The sequence below is a fragment of the Triturus cristatus genome, chromosome 8 (genome assembly GCF_964204655.1).
Source record: "Triturus cristatus chromosome 8, aTriCri1.1, whole genome shotgun sequence".
Classification (NCBI taxonomy): Eukaryota; Metazoa; Chordata; class Amphibia; order Caudata; family Salamandridae; genus Triturus; species Triturus cristatus.
Window position 1 is genome coordinate 1,432,750,019 of NC_140591.1, and position 13,515 is coordinate 1,432,763,533.

General features: G+C 40.0%; 1 protein-coding gene across 3 annotated transcripts in view; it reads right to left on the reverse strand.

Moving 5' to 3' along the window:
- ANKRD42 (ankyrin repeat domain 42) overlaps positions 1-13,515 on the reverse strand; it is a 394,873-nt gene that overhangs the window by 46,103 nt on the left and 335,255 nt on the right. For all 3 annotated transcript variants that reach the window (XM_085620564.1, XM_085620566.1, XM_085620565.1), the window contains exon 10: positions 7,353-7,479. In XM_085620564.1, the coding sequence (XP_085476690.1) occupies positions 7,353-7,479 (127 nt within the window). The remainder of the gene's footprint in view (positions 1-7,352; positions 7,480-13,515) is intronic.

A 13,515-nucleotide genomic window follows, 5' to 3' on the forward strand; every position in this document is an offset into this window, starting at 1 on the left:
ACACACATAATTAAGCTAAAGTGGTCAGTTTGGCTCAGTCCCGTTGGATTTGCATTGGCAGACGAAACACAGCAAGCCCAAGCGTTAGGGGCTGGTTTTAAACGACATACAATGACAGCCAGGAGATGAAACGCAAACTGCTTTCTTTTCTCCCAGACAAGCAAGGTCTTAAATTCTGATGGGCACATATCTCTCTTGGTAACTAGACATAATATCGAAAAAAAAATATCGAGTAGCCAGAATATCGAGTTTTTAATATCGAATGGACAGAATATCGACTTGCAAAAATATAGTGGTGAAGAATATCGAAAAACAGGTAAGAAATATCGATTGCAATAATATAGAAGTAAGTAATATCGACTGTCATAATATAGTTGTTAAAAATATCGAATTTTGTATAGTGTTTTAAGTGTTAGTATATGTGTTAAAAGTATGTATTAATATTGGAATGTATGTTAGAATATTTTTAAATTATTGAATTTTATGTATTTTGATTTTTTTGTAATTTAATTCCGTAGCGGGTTGTGGGTTTATAGGGGAGTAGGGTGGGAAGTAATTTAATTATAGTACATTCAATAATAATTTATAGGAATTATTAATTATTTTTAATTTAATTTTGCGTTTTACTTCTGTAGCGGGTTGTGGGTTTATAGGGGAATAGGGTGGGAAGTAATTTAATTATAGATTATTAAATAATATTTTATAGGAATTATCAATTATTTTTAATTTAATTTTGCGTTTTACTTCTGTAGCGGGTAGTGGGTTTATAGGGGAATAGGGTGGGAAGTAATTTAATTGTTATTAGTTAATTATTAATTGGTATTGCAAATTAATTGGTTGTTGATTAATTATTAATTGGTAAATAATTAGTATTAATTGGTAATTAAATTGTATTAATTGTTTAATTGATAATTATGTTAATTGTATTCATTTAATATTTGTAGCGGGCAGTGTGTTTATAGGGGAATATGGTGGCAAGTAATATAATTGTAAATAAATAATTATTTAATTTATTTGTGTATATTGTTAATTAATATATCTTTAATTTAATTTTGCATTTTACTTCTGTAGCGGGTTGTGGGTTTATAGGGGAATAGGGTGGGAAGTAATTTAATTGTTATTAGTTAATTATTAATTGGTATCGCAAATTAATTGGTTGTTGATTAATTATTAATTGGTAAATAATTAGTATTAATTGGTAATTAATTAGTATTAATAGGTAAATTGATAATTATGTTAATTGTATTCAATTAATATTTGTAGCGGGTATTGTGTTTATACGGGAATATGGTGGGAAGTAATATAATTGGAAAAAAATAATTATTTAAATAATTTGTGTATATCCTTAATTAATATATTATAAATTAATTATTAATTGGTATTATTTGCATTTATTAATGTTTATTATTAAAAAACAATTGTTTGTTAATTAATTATTAATTGTTAATTAATTAAACAAAAATGTATTGGTATTTATAAATAATCAGTTCTTGTGTGATTGGTAATTAATTGTAATACTTGTTTTTGTATTAATAATTAATTAATTTAAAAATAAAAATACATTTATTATTTTCTCTACTATTGCACTTACTTGAGTGGGAATAGTAATTTTTACCCCTACGCTATCCAATGCTTTCCCTATTATTGCACTCTCTGGAGTGTGAATAGTAATTTTTACCCTCCCGCTATCCAACACTTTCCCTACTGTTGTATTCTCTGGAGTGGGAATAGTAATTTTTACCCTACCGCTATCCAACGCTTTCTCTAGTGTTGCAGTCACTGGAGTGGGAATAGTAAATTTGACCCTCCCGCTATCCAACCCTTTCCCTACTGTTGCACTCTCTGGAGTGGGAATAGTAATTTTTACCCCAACGCTATCCAACGCTTTCCCTACTGTTGCACTCTCTGGAGTGGGAATAGTAATTTTTACCCTACCGCTATCCAACGCTTTCCCTACTGTTGCAGTCACTGGAGTGGGAATAGTAAATTTGACCCTCCCCCTATCCAACGCTTTCCCTACTGTTGCACTCTCTGGAGTGGGAATAGTAATTTTTACCCCTACGCTATCCAATGCTTTCCCTACTGTTGCACTCTCTGGAGTGGGAATAGTAATTTTTACCCTACCGCTATCCAACGCTTTCCCTACTGTTGCAGTCACTGCAGTGGGAATAGTAAATTTGACACTCCCGCTATCCAACGCTTTCCCTACTGTTGCACTCTCTGGAGTGGGAATAGTAATTTTTACCCCTACGCTATCCAACGCTTTCCCTACTGTTGCACTCACTGGAGTGGGAATAGTAAATGTTACCCTCCCGCTATCCAACGCTTTCCCTACTGTTGCACTCTCTGGAGTGGGAATAGTAATTTTTACCCCTACGCTATCCAACGCTTTCCCTACTGTTGCACTCACTGGAGTGGGAATAGTAAATGTTACCCTCCCGCTATCCAACGCTTTCCCTACTGTTGCACTCTCTGGAGTGGGAATAGTAATTTTTACCCTCCCGCTATCCAACGCTTTCCCTACTGTTGCACTCTCTGGAGTGGAAATAGTAATTTTTACCCCTACGCTATCCAACGCTTTCCCTACTGTTGCACTCACTGGAGTGGGAATAGTAAATGTTACCCTCCCGCTATCCAACGCTTTCCCTACTGTTGCACTCTCTGGAGTGGGAATAGTAATTTTTACCCCTACGCTATCCAACGCTTTCAATACTGTTGCACTCACTGGAGTGGGAATAGTAAATGTTACCCTCCCGCTATCCAACGCTTTCCCTACTGTTGCACTCTCTGGAGTGGGAATAGTAATTTTTACCCCTACGCTATCCAATGTTTTCCCTATTATTGCACTCTCTGGAGTGGGAATAGTAATTTTTACCCTCCCGTTATCCAACACTTTCCCTACTGTTCCATTCTCTGGAGTGGGAATAGTAATTTTTACCCTCCCGCTTTCCAACGCTTTCCCTACTATTGCACTTACTGGAGTGGTAATAGTAAATTTTACGCGCCCGCTATCCTACACAGAAAATATTGAATATTTTTAATTAATATCACGTTAAGATATATGTATTAATTTTTTTTTTTTACTTACTTTAATTATTCATTAAGTTTACTGTTAAAGTATTTTTAAGTATGTGTCAGTTAATTATATGTATTATTTCATTAATTTAACATTACTTTTAAAACATTAAAAAAATTCGATATTTTGACTAACTATATTATTTACAACGATATTTTGGATTCGATATTTTTGTAATTTCCTGTTTGGAGATAGGACTTCGATATTTTGGCATTCTATATTTTGGCATCGATATTTTTGTAAGTCTATATTTTTGTAGTCGATATTATGTCAGTGATCCGCATATGTGCAGATTGGGATAAAGTTCTCTTGTAAGAAGTTTGGATACAGTTTTCTTGTGAGAATTCTTATTTTTATGGGCTGAAGGTACACATCAGGTTTGATTTTCTTCAGCCTACTACCAGATCATGAGATGGACAGAGATGTTTGGCACTCAGATTGCGAGGCAGGACAGGTCCATGCAGACATTCTTTTTCTGGGGAGGTCTTTCACTCGGATGTATATGGTATTTCTAAAGCGTAAACCTAGCCAAAAGGCAGCGCAGTGGTGTACATGGTCAAAGGCATAAAGTCAAGAAAAGAGGAAGCTGGGTTGTGGATGGTTAATGCATTGTGGTGCAGTGTTCTTCAAAGAGGTGATTCGATAAATCTTTCCTAAATTGGAGCAGAGCTGGGGTAGTCATGATGGATACAGGGATGTTGTTTCAGATCCTGAAATATTTGCCTGTCATCCTGCTTATCTTGAAGTATTAAATAAGTGGCTGAGTAAACGGAGTGGCATCCGCATAGGAAAAAGCCTTCCATATCCACTTTGCCCTATGTTTGGTCCTCTATGGACACAAAGTGGGGTCTTTCTGGTTGCTTTGGAATGTTAAAAGGCAACAAAGTAGCATGAAATTCAACATTTTGACCCCTAGGAAAAAAGTAATTTATATGAGGTCTTTCCATAAGAAGATCCATGCACCTGCTCGTATGTAGCTGTCTGCAAGTATCTCTATCGATGTGTTATCGCTTTCATTCACTTGTATTGAGAAACATTGTATAAATATAGTAGAAACATTTACGGATTTTAGCATTACATGCTCCAGCTGTTCAAGGGCAAAGCTCTCATTCATTGAAATGGTAATTGCTTTGCTTAATTTTTTAATGCTTGCTGGCTAATTTTCATCAAACGCTAGTTGGGCTTCTATGCACTATCCCGAGTGTTGTGTTTTCTTTTACAGCATGGAATAGCCAATACTGGAAAGACAGGGAGGTGACCATTCCAATACTAATTGTGTAGAAATAAAAAAAAAGTCATGGTACGGGAATATATTGGAAAGCAGTGATAGAGTGCTACACCCTCTAGGGCACTATACCTACCACTGTCTTTGTTCAGTCCTGACGAAGAGCCTGTATAAATAACATACTCGCATAGAGCTTGAAACACCAATTGCCTCAAACCTTCCATATACTATATGTGTTTGCACATTTTAATTTCCATATTAGCCATTCATTAACCAGAACTATTATAATGTACCTCTCCAGACAACCAGTAGTGTATTTTTCTTTCAATGTGGTATTCTGTTAATGTGATATCAACATTATAAATAAGAGGCACTTGAGCACTGCACCATCACTTCATTGTATTGTTGTTGTTTTGCCTTACTATTATTTGCAATAGAATTTCAGTCAATAATCATTTTTGAATTATGCTCTTTGTTGGAGTAAGTCTAGCCTTAATTTGTTACAATAATTGTTATGGAGTTTTTCTAATGACTGATATTTTTCACAACTAGTAGTTTCCTTCCCTGGATCAGTCATTTGTTAAGTGTGACTACTCACCCGTAAGGGTCTCAAGGCGCTGGGGGGGTGGGGTTAGCAGGCTCCAGTTCTTTAAGGGGGGTCTGTCTAAGAGCCAGGTTTTGAGGTTTCTTGTGAAGGTGGGGAGCGATGTTGTCTGTCTGAGGTGGAGCGGAAGGGCGTTCCAGGCTCGGGCCGCGAGAAAGGAGAAGGAGTGGCCTTCCGATCTGGTCTTTCTGGTGCGGGGAACCATGGCATAGGAGAGCTGGGCTGATCGTAGGGTCCTCTGGGGTGCGTGGAATTTGAGTCAGCTGTTCGGGTATGCTGGTCCGGTGTCGTGGAGGGCCTTGTGGGCGTGGGTGAGCATCTTGAAGGTGACTCTAGCTTTGATGGTGAGCCAGTGGAATGTGCTGGGAGAGGTGGCAGTGTCTTGGCAAGTCGAGGACCAGTCTTCCGACGGCGTTCTGGATGTTCTGTAGCTTGCGGGTGAGGTTTTTGTTTATTCCGGCGTAGAGTGCCTTGCCGTAGACGAGTCTGCTGGTGAACAGGGCGTGAGTGACAGTCTTTCTGTGTTCGAGGGGGATCCATTTGAAGGTTTTACGTAGGAGGCGGTGGGTGTGGAAGCAGGAGGACGAGACGGAGTGTATCTGGCGGTCCATTTTGAGCTCGGAGTCCAGGATGATTCCCAGGTTGCGTGCGTGGTCCGTGGGGGTGGGCGGGCTTCCGAGGGTACGGGGCCACCAGGTGTCGTTCCAGGCATTGGGGTTTGGGCCCATGATGAGTACATCTGTTTTGTTGGTGTTTAGTTGTAGGCAGCTGTTTTTCATTCATTTGGCGACGGCTTCCATGCCTTCTCGAAAATTGTGTCTGGCGGTATTGGGTTTGTTGGATAGGGAGAGGATGAGTTGGGTGTCGTCTGCGTATAACACAATGTTGAGTCCGTAGGTTCTGACGATGGGGGCGAGCGGAGCCATGTAGACGTTGAAGAGTGTAGGGCTGGAGCACCTAAAATGACTACACTATGTGTACATATTGTAATCTACACAGGTCCCTAGTGTTTTGGATATGCTTGGCTTCTCTGTCTCTTTATCTTTCTTTCTTTCTCTCTCTCTCTCCCACACTCTCTCCCTCTCACACTCTCATGGTCAGTACTGAGCATAAGACCCATTCCCCCTTCATTTTTGATAACTGTAGGGTATGATGACCAATATAAATTTAAGGACCTATTTGTGTAGCTGCATTAAAGAAGGACTGAGACAGGAGGAACTAAATGTACCAAGGTTCCCAGTTCTCACCAGACTTCCTGCACCCAGTCTGAACTGCACAGTAATACATTTGTTTCTTGATTCATTAATGTGGTGAAGTGATGTTGTATTGAGAACCACCAGAAACCCTTTTCACTTTCCTGGCCAGTTCTGATCTGTCAAGTTGTGTACTATGGTGTAGGGGAGTTAACCAGAAGCAAAGAACAGATAAGAAACAACTCAAGTGGATCTTACCATAAGCAACCTATTTCTATTTGGGCCAGTGTGAGATTCATTCACACTTTTAGTGACACAAATAGTTCAGCTCCTAAAAAGAGAGTGTAAGCAGAGTAATGTACTTACAAACTGATTTTAGAACAAACAACATAAGAGAGACTAGTCATTACCTTTTTGAGTAAATTTACAAAAGAGGACTCAAAGATAATCTTCAAATGGAAATTTAAAACATGCCAAAGAAGTGTTTGAGTGGAAGTCTATGGTCAACTCTTTCTTTTCTCATTTCTCAATCTGCTATTCATACAAGACTTCAGGATCTTACGTTAACCTGAATGAAGAAATCATTAGTTTACAAAAATGTTGAGATCCCAACCATAGAGAGTAAGATCAGACAGAAATATCACAGTCACGTCTACCCTTCCCATTCATCTAACCACAAGAGGTGCACATCTTCATATTCCTTTTAGTGGTAGGTTTTCTCAACCTGAACATCTGGTACAAACTGCTGTTACTTTACGTCACCGGTCATTGTAAAATCACGGAGCTAAACCTCCTGTCCTGGTCCAGAACCCTTGTCTCGTGCCCTTTCTTCCCTGGTTCTGTGTTTCTGGGGTAGAGTCAGTGATTCAAGTAATTCCTAGCCCAGGAGCTCTGTGCAGTCTCCTAGTGAGTATTTACCATGACAGCTTTGATGTATTTTTGTTTTGGACTCTTTGAAATATAAGAAATGCATTAAAACATTGCCAACTAGTGGTCAATCGACTTCTGCATTAACAGTGTAATTAGTTTCTACATTTCAGAACCCGGTTTAAAAAAAAATTGTTGGGAGAAGTTTGCTTTGTTAAAAGAGGTTAAAAATTATATTGTTTTACAGCTTTGTACAAAGAAAAAGGTCCATAGTTTTGGTGTTTTAGTACCCATTTCCACTAATATTCTAAAAGGTTCTGATTATTTAAAATTGCTTGTGCACACTAATAATAATAGCAATTACAATATGTGCTTTGAAAATATTACTTCTCAGATGCTTTTTCCTCTTTTCTCTTTTTTCTGTCTTCTTCCATTATGCCTCCTAGTTGCTTGTAGTTAGCTTGAGCAATATTGAGAAGTCTCTGAAGTTCTCCAATCTTTTTGTATGCCCTCACTACAAAATATATTAACATTTATTTACAAACATAATACACATGTAGAAGAATGATACGTTTACCATATGATGCAGTAAAAAACATATTTTCCAGGGTTTCAATGCTTTTTATGTAATATTTTAGTAATGTTTAAAAAAATATACTATACAAAACTAAACAACAACAAAACAGGTCTGAAGTTCTGAAAAGCTAACACTCTCAGAATATACAACATCACTTTAAAACATCACACTTAAAACACAGCAAACGCACATTGGAACATAATCCGAAATTAAGCAGATATGTTAGCCTAGTCATGCTGTTCCACATGGAAAATGTGTACATCATATAGGACACCAATTTTCAAGCCACAGTAGTTATTGAGTATTCAAATTTGTAATGGCAAGAAGAGGAGCTGCAGTTGAAGCTACATGTAGGCAAAAGAAATGTATAAACATTGGCCTTATAAAAACCCAATATTCCCAAATGGTTTGTGATGATCAGGTTATTAATGTAGCAATATTGCATTAACCATATTAGTCCCATGCCTAGACAATGCATGAGGTAAAACTAAGTGCACTAATCATCTGGGTCGTCAACACCTATAACATTCACACTGGTTGGTTAAAATTAAATTAACTGGAAAAAGAACTTGGTGACTCCAAAGTACTGACATTTCTAATGAGTTGACCTGAGTAGGCAGAATCCCTCTCTGCCCTGCATTTACACAGAACTCATATCCATGACGATTATCTGAAATATTCTTTCAATAGTACAAGATGTTGCAAAGGGTAAGGATTGCATTACAGATCATGTTTGCCCAATGCACATTTTAGCGATCGAAACACAAAAAAATGGCTCAGAGAGACTGAAACAGAATAGAAATGTTTTTAAATCTTTCTTGAAAGAAAGACGAGAGCCAATGGCTTTTGTCCCTAAGGACAGGGAGTTATGCAGCTGTGATCAGAAAACAGAAAAAAACCTTCTGCCATCTTTAGAGGTTATTTGAGCCTAATTTTCCAATGAGTTGTATGGCTCACAACGAGAAGTAAAATGGGGATTTCTTGTGTCCATAAAACACCTTATGCAGAACTGTCAGATCTCGTGGTTTAGCTCAGCAGAAAAGACCAGGAAACTTCATATGTGAAGAAGATGGAGAATAGGGCAGTGGACACTACACTCAAGCAAAACAGGCACATTTGGAGCTTTCTTAACGGCATGCTGCTCCTAGCCATCACAGGGTCAGTTCCCGGACATATATTGTTTTCTCCTCCCTTGTTCCTCTTCGGTCTGCCTCTTTCAGTTCCCTACATTGACTCTGATGATAATATCCTCCAGTCCTGGTGCGGAAATATGAATTTTGTGATCAGTTATGTCCCCTATCGTAGACCCCAACGGCTCCATGTACATGCTATAAGTACATGTATGTTCCCTCCTGCTCCAGTTCTGAAGACGCAAATATATGTGCGTCCACCGTCAACATGTCCTCTTTCAGATCCGCCATGAATGGGTCAGATATTCCATTCCTAAGTATGAAAGGCCACCGACTTTATGTGGTTCACTTTCCACATTTTACAGATTCAGGCGAGTAGGCCCGAATTCTGTCATCAAGCCTTTTCTGCCTTCTGCCTCTGAAAGCTCCAGTCTGAACCCGCATCTGTGACCATGAACTTTGTCTTACTCCCTGCGCGGCTAACGGTGCCTGATCCAGCCCGTCGCCTGCCAAAAACTGTATTTCACCTTCAAGATTATCTCCCTCGTTCCTCATCCGATGCATTCCTGTCTAGTAGTTTAGGTAAACATTCCTCCAGCTACCGTGCACAGGGCCAGGCCTCGCTGCCCTCATGCAAGTAATTCATAGCCCCGTCACCATGGAATATTCCTACCCCCTCGCATCTAGTGTAGACACTTAGACGCTTGTACACGCACTAACAGTCAGTATAGTCAGTATAGAATAAGATTCTATCCTAAGAGACCTCTCTTTTTTGGATAACACTGTTCTTTAAACATAGGATATTAGATATGATTTGGGATTAGGTTGACATAACCCCAGACTTCTGTCTCCACATGTAGAGCTAAATGTCAAGTCCCCTTCACCCTCTAGTTGCACGTCAATCACACGTCATGCGGCTGCGCGCGCATCTCTGCCAACTATTTCTGCTGACATTGCAGGATTCTCTTATGGATCCACCCACTTATGACATCATGTATGATGACGTTTATTAAATTACGCCCTCTATTAGCTACGTATGCACCTTTTATCAGCTGTTACGCCTCCTGCATCTGTTTCATTGTAATGTATTTTCTATAAAACTGCTTATCTGTCAATAAAATATGTCCCTTCCTTCCTGAACTTTCGTGGTGATGGAATAGAAGGCCCACAATTCGAATTGTATTCCTTTGTATAGGAATAAAGCCTTTTTAAACCCTCTAATACCACGGATTCTGCCTCTCATTTTACTGAGTTATTCTTAATAGACTTTACCGCATAAAAAATAGTACCGGTAACGAAATATTTACCACATAAATTGGCGCCCGAATAGGGACACTTTCTCATCTCACGCGCCGGCGGTGCGTCGCAGGCCCGGTCTCCTGCCACAGCTGAACGGACAAAAACGCGTATCCGCAGGATTTCCTGTATCTCCCTCCGGCCAAGCGGGGACGACTGAGGCTGCGATCAACACCCAGACGAGGCGGTGAGAAGTGCGAAGTATCCCGACCAGAGCCTAGCTGAGAGAGCAAGATCCGAGGTATACAGAGACCCGCCAGGTTCCGAAGTTCCGAGTCCAGTCGAGTCGAATCCAGTCCGGTCCAGTTTCAGTTCCGTTCCGAGGCCTTCCGTTCCGAGCTACCCGGTGAGTACCATTACCAGGGAGGCATTTAACGTGCACATAGTCTGTGCCGGTCAAGACGGGTTTGGGTACACAAATCCGGTCTGCACTGTTTTAGCAGTGTATCTGTACTGTTTAGCAGTATATACAGTATGTTTTGCATATAAATAAGTATTATCTAGTGTCAGTATGATGTCAGTAACTAGTTTTCTATTAGTTATCATTGTTCGTAAAACTGTTAAGTGTTAAATGTTTTGAAATACGTTCTATATACTGTGGTGTGAATGACTGTTCATTATTGTGTTTTTATAAAGTGTGTTCTAGTAATAAGGTCTAAAAATGCCGCTCTTTCCGAAACTAAGACAGATCAAAACTAGAAAAGGGGTACTCGAAGAAGCTGTTCCCATCCCACCGAGGGACACTCCAGGGTACTTTATGTATCATAAGCATGGCCTAGATGCCGTATTATTTCTTGATTTATGGGTGGACTACACCAAAGAATTACCAGAGAGTCAGAGATGGCCCGCAGCGGGGACCTGGGATGCAGATTGCATCATGCGAGTAGAAGAAGAATTATGGAAAAAGAAAGCCAGACAGTCATAGAAAGATGCCATCGAATTATGGCGTAAAGAATCGTATAGACGTACGGAAAAAGCACTTAGACAGGAAGATAAGGGTAAGGAGAATTCAAATAAAATCCGAGAAAATCTGTTAATTGAGGAAGGTACCCGAGTAAAATCAGAACAAATAGATAGACAAAGAAACGCCCTTATGAATGGTATGTATCCACTTTTGGCCGAAGGGTTACCTAAGGCTACTCCGGAAATACCAAAAGACTTGCCACCCCCATTGTTTCCGATAAAAGCACATCCCAAGGGGCATCCCAGAACCGCAGAAGATGTTTTCCTTTCCCGCTATTTAGATGACGCAGCTCCCGAGTATGCTAATACCGCACCACATAGACCGCTTGCCGATGATGCTCATCGCCAAGATCTTCCGTCTGTACCTCCGCAACAACAAGCTCTGACACACATTCCGACAAGCACATCTGTTTCTACAGCTTTTCCCGCAACGACGGTTGCTGTCTCACCTTCAACAAATCCTTTCACGTCCAGCACCGCAGACGGTGCTACAGGAGGTACAACAGACATTTTTTCTACGCCACCCAGAGGAAATAAATTTTCCCTTAGAGAATTAGCACACCAACGTACGCCCAAACTAGCAACTCCCGACATGCTTAAGGAACTTCTAGTAGATTGTAGATATGATCCTGTGCCCGGTAAACGGGACGAAATGCTGCTGTCATCATTACGTATTAGACGAGCTGCAATATATTTAACGAAGCTACCAGGAATGGCTACACATTTAGAAAATATATATCACTTTGTCCAGTCAGGACGAGGTCCTGAAAGTATTAGCAGAGCCATGGAGTACCAGAAAGCGGAGGTACAGGGACAACTGTTACGTTTCCTCATAAACTGTGTAATCAGAAATCAAGACCGGCCTGGGGTAAATACGGAAGAAATGCAAAAACTTGTCACTTGGGGCCAGAATATATCAGACGGAAGACATGATAAACAGTTATGTATAGTAGCTATGTACCGAAAGATCCGCAAAGAAGTAGAAAGAATACACGAAGAAAGATTAGAGGTAGACGCCACTGACTTAAACAGAGAGGAGGGGGAGCAAGAATCAGACCAAGTAGATACAATAGCTTATGTAGGTAGAGGAAGATCCCATAATAATACCAGAGGTTTTAACGACCCAATACGTCCAATACGTCCAGAATATAATAGACATTTTCCAAACCCTATGCTAAATACAAAATCCCCTGAACACTTATTCCAAGCCGCTGATAAATTACTCCGAGATCGAAGGGGGTACCACGTGCTCGATTCCATGGACGAACAAGAATTAGCCAGGTCAGCAGTACAATGGGCTGACAGTCCCGGCGAATACAATGACGATGTACTTGCACACACGTTTCTGAATCTAGACCCATATGAACAGCGTTTAGCTAGTATATACATGATTCAACACCTCCTTATATTATATAAAAGCCAACACTCCGATCCAGGACCTTTACCTGACATATTAACAGAACTACTCACGAATATATGGAGAGGGTCAGGTACTGATTTGATTAAGGAAATTCTAGAATCCCGAAACCAATATTTAAATTTCATATGCCCGGAACACGTTCCAGTTCCCACCATAGGAAGAAAAATGTATCACATTGATAGACAGAACCCGTTACGCGAAGTACACCCAATTAGAGGTGCCGGTGATAACTTTACACGCGTGTTTGTGTACACGCCTATAACTAAACTGGAATTATTAGAAATGAAGAAAGTAGTACCCAGCCATGACAAGGACCCAGCAGGTTTCCACCGTGAGATAAAAGACATGTTACTCATGGGAGAGTATACTTACCCCGATATTATGAAAATACTAAAAGTCCTGTTACCCGCCGGTGTTTATGAGAAACTCAAAGAAAAAGAATGGGAGGTGGGAGACCAAAAGATAGATTGGACAGCATTAGAAAACGAAGAAAAGGCCCGAGCTGCAGGAGCAGGGCTTGGGGAAAAGACTACAGCACTAGCAGGATTACTAATTCAGGTACTGCCACGTTTATTAACTACGAAAAAGGAAGACTGGGGTGCAATCTCAGCCTGTAAACAAAAGCCAGACGAAGACACTAGTGATTTCTATTCCCGATTTGAAAAATGTTTTAGTATAAATAGTGGCATAAAAGCCAGTAGTGAGTCATATCCACATCTGTTTGTGACAAAATTAGTTGAAAATTCTCTGCTACAAGTCAAGAATAGAGTATTGAAATTCGAAAGTACCTGGCAAGGTAATACCCCATCACAGATGCTACAGATGTTACAATATCATCACAATAGAATTAGAGAAGAACAAGAACACGAACAAAGACGTATGAAAGATACAAAAATGAAAATGCTTGTTGCACAGTCAGTTCCAGCTGATAGTCATCAAAAGGGTGATTCCGCAAGTCCTGCAAAAGGGACATGCAATTATTGTAAACAACCAGGTCATTATATACACGATTGTCCAGTTCTGAAACATAATATAGCCACAGGTAGAACACATGAGAGACCACGTCCACCCAGACAGGATCAGAATCAGCAACAAACGCCTCAGCAGGCACAACCTAGGTTAGCTCCGCAACAATTAGCTCCGCAACAGGCAGCTCCACAACAG